This window comes from Chiloscyllium plagiosum, chromosome 2, assembly GCF_004010195.1.
Source record: "Chiloscyllium plagiosum isolate BGI_BamShark_2017 chromosome 2, ASM401019v2, whole genome shotgun sequence".
Lineage (NCBI taxonomy): Eukaryota > Metazoa > Chordata > Chondrichthyes > Orectolobiformes > Hemiscylliidae > Chiloscyllium > Chiloscyllium plagiosum.
Window position 1 is genome coordinate 145897384 of NC_057711.1, and position 3674 is coordinate 145901057.

Consider the following 3674-nt stretch of genomic DNA (forward strand, 5'->3'; position numbering starts at 1 on the left):
TGAGGGGGGTACAGTCAGTGGGGGGGGGGTACAGTCAGTGGGAGGGGGGGTTACCGGTGCTGCCGGTGGGAGCAGCCTCTCCTGCCCTCTCCTCTCCCTCGGTTACTCACCCTGACGCTGCCTGGACAGAGGGAGCAGCTCGGCGCCTGGTGGATGAAGCTGGGTGCAGGCAGCGGACTGACAGCCGGCTGCTGGGGATCGGCCTTTAGGAGCAGGCCCGGGTCCGCGGAGCCGGCTCGAGCGGATCCTAACTGAAACTGTGACCTCTGACCGCACCCACCCCGTGGAGCCGCGAACACTTCCGGGGCAGCATGGGTCACCTGCGAGGGAGCGCGAGCTGTAGGCGGCATTGCCCCGATCATCAGTCACACTCATTCACAGCATAGAGTACAGCCTCCTGCCTGCTGTGTTCCACCAGCCTCCTTCCTGCTGTGTTCCACCAGCCTCCTTCCTGCTATGTTCCACCAGCCTCCTGCTTGTTGTGTTCCTCCAGCCTCCTGCTTGCTGTGTTCTTCCAGCCTCCTGCTTGCTGTGTTCTACCATCCTCCTGCTTGCTGTGTTCTTCCAGCCTCCTGCTTGCTGTGTTCTACCATCCTCCTGCCTGATGTGTTCCACCAGCCTCCTGCCTGATGTGTTCCACCAGCCTCCTGCTTGCTGTGTTCTTCCAGCCTCCTGCCTGATGTGTTCCACCAGCCTCCTGCCTGATGTGTTCCACCTGCCTCCTGCTTGCTGTGTTCTTCCAGCCTCCTGCCTGATGTGTTCCACCATCCTCCTGCTTGCTGTGTTCCTCCAGCCTCCTGCCTGATGTGTTCCACCAGCCTCCTGCCTGATGTGTTCCACCTGCCTCCTGCTTGCTGTGTCCACCAGCCTCCTGCCTGATGTGTTCCACCAGCCTCCTGCCTGATGTGTTCCACCAGCCTCCTGCCTGATATGTTCCACCAGCCTCCTGCTTGCTGTGTCCACCAGCCTCCTGCTTGCTGTGTTCTTCCTGCCTCCTGCCTGATGTGTTCCACCAGCCTCCTGCCTGCTGTGTCCTTCCAGCCTCCTGCCTGCTGTGTCCTACCAGCCTCCTGCCTGCTGTGTTCCACCAGCCTCCTGCTTGTTGTGTTCCACCAGCCTCCTGCCTGCTGTGTTCCACCAGCCTCCTGCCTGCTGTGTTCTTCCAGCCTCCTGCCTGATGTGTTCTTCCAGCCTCCTGCCTGCTGTGTTCTTCCAGCCTCCTGCCTGATGTGTTCCACCAGCCTCCTGCTTGCTGTGTTCTTCCAGCCTCCTGCCTGCTGTGTTCCACCAGCCTCCTGCTTGCTGCGTTCCTCCAGCCTCCTGCTTGCTGTGTTGTTCCGGAGTCCTGCTTGTCTACTTTGAGTACCATACATAACAGGAACCTTTCCGCTCCAGTTAATGTACTCTTACACTCCCTCTACGAAGGAATCCCTCTAAAATATCACCTCTTCGTCTTTCACTTTGCATTCTGAAACCTACACAGATATTGCTGGAGGAACTGAAAACAAAACAAAAATGCTGGCGCTCATAGTGGGTCAAAGTGGAGAAAAAGCAAGCTCACGTTTCGAGTCTAGACAACTGTTCCATCAGAGTTGAAAGATTCGCTGGTAGAACTCAGCAGGTCTTGCAGCATCAGGAGAGAGAGCAAACTCAACATTTCGAGTCTAGTGATCCTTCTTCAGAACAGATAGGTAGGAAAGGGAGTAATGTAGAATAAATGCTGAGGGGAAAGGAGTGAGATGGACCCCAGAAAGAGAGCAGTAAAGTTGAGAAAAAGGGTTGGATGACAGTCCACCAGAAAGGAAGAAAAACTGATATTGGGGAGCAGAAGAAGGTGAAAATGGTTTGGCTGTGCTGAAAGCGCATGATTGAGCCTGCAGCATGAGGGATGCGGCGGTCTGGCTCTATAATTATTACTTTATATTGAGTCCTAAAAGTTGCAGGATCTCCAAACGGAAAATGAGATGTTGTCCACTCTGATTCTTTCACTTTGAGGTTGTGCAGTCCAAATTATCACAAGTACGTCTGTCAAAATGCTTATAGGGTCATACAGTCCTACAGCGCGGAGACATGCCCTTTGGCACAAACTGGTCCATGCCTGTCAAAATTACCATCTATGCTACGCTTGTCCAAATGCCTTTTAAATGTTCTTAATGTACCCACCTTAACAACTCTGCTGGTGGGTCATTTCATATGTGTACCGCCCTCTGTGTAAAACAATTGGCCCTCTGGTTCCCATTTATTCTTTCCCCTCTAACCTTAAACTGATGCCCTCTAGTACTCGATTCCCCAACCCCGTGAAAAAGACTGAATGCATTCACCCTGTCCATGCTTCTCATGATCTTATACGCTTCTACAAGATTCCCACCCCCCCCCCCCTTCAGTCTCCTACACTCTTAAAGAAAAAGTCATAGCTTGTTCAACCTATTCCTTTCACTCAAGATTGTTGAGTCCTGGCAATATCCTTGTAAATTTCTTCTGCGTTGTTTCCAGTTTAATAACATTCTTTCTGTAGCAAGGTGACCAAAACTGAACACAATACTCCAAGTGCGGCTTTACTCTGTACAACTGCAACATAATTTTCCAACTTCGATACTCAGTGCCCTGACTGATGAAGGCCACTGTGCCAAAAGCCACCTTCACTGCCCTCTCGACCTGTGACTCCACTTTCAGAAAACTCCAAGGTTCTCCTGTTCCACTACACTCCTTAAAGCCCTACCATTCACAATGAAATTCCTACCTTGATTTGACTTTCCAAAATGCAAGACCTCTCACTTATTTATATTAAACTCCTTTTGCCATTTCTCAGCCCACCTCCCCAGCTGATCAAGGTCTTGCTGCAATTTCTGACAACCTTCCTCACTCTCCACGATACCGCCTAATTAAGTATCATCAGCAAACTTGCTAATCATGCCGTATACATTCTTATCCAAATCGTTGCTAAAGATAACAAACAACAATGGCCCCAGCACCAATCCCTGAGACACTCCATAAGTCACAGGCCTCCAGTCTGACAAGCATCCTTCCACCCTCTGCTTTCTACCATCAAGCCAATTTTGTAACAAATTTGCCAGCTCTCCCTGGATTCTATGCAGTCTAACTTTCCAGAACAGCTACTATGTAGAACTTTATCAAAGGCCTTACTGATATCCATATACTCCTGCCTTCATCAACCTTCCTGGTCACTTCATCAAAGAACTCTTAATAAATTTGTGAGACATGATCTCCCACGCACAAAGCCATGCTGACTACTCCTAATCAAACCCTGTCTTTCTAAATGCATCTCTCAAAATCTTCTTAAGTAACTTGCCCTACCACAGATGTTAGGCTTATGGGCCTTTAGTTCCCAGGCTTTTCTTTGCAGCCCTTCTTCAATAATGACACAACATTCGCTACCCTTCAGTCTTTTGGGACCTCACCTGTGACTAACGATGATGCAAAAATATCAGCCAAGACCCTGGCAATTTCTTCTCTAGCCTTTTGCAGTGTCCTTGAATAGATCTGGTCAGAACCAGGAGATATATCCACCTTCATTCATGCTAATATGTCCGACACCATCTCGACAGTAATATGACCACCAATTACCCCAAGTTCCCAAGTCTTCGTGTCTTTCTCCACTGTAAATATAGAGGAGAAATATTCATTGAGGACCTCACCCATCTCCTGCGGTTCCA

General features: G+C 49.9%; 1 protein-coding gene across 2 annotated transcripts in view; it reads right to left on the reverse strand.

Annotated features, from left to right (window-relative positions):
* The window catches only part of uba6 (ubiquitin like modifier activating enzyme 6), a 119010-nt gene extending 118620 nt beyond the window's left edge, over positions 1-390 (reverse strand). For both annotated transcript variants that reach the window (XM_043720610.1, XM_043720620.1), the window contains exon 1: positions 111-390. In XM_043720610.1, coding sequence (XP_043576545.1) covers positions 111-375 — 265 coding nt within the window. In that variant the 5' untranslated portion in view covers positions 376-390. The remainder of the gene's footprint in view (positions 1-110) is intronic.
* Between the last annotated feature and the right edge of the window lie 3284 nt (positions 391-3674).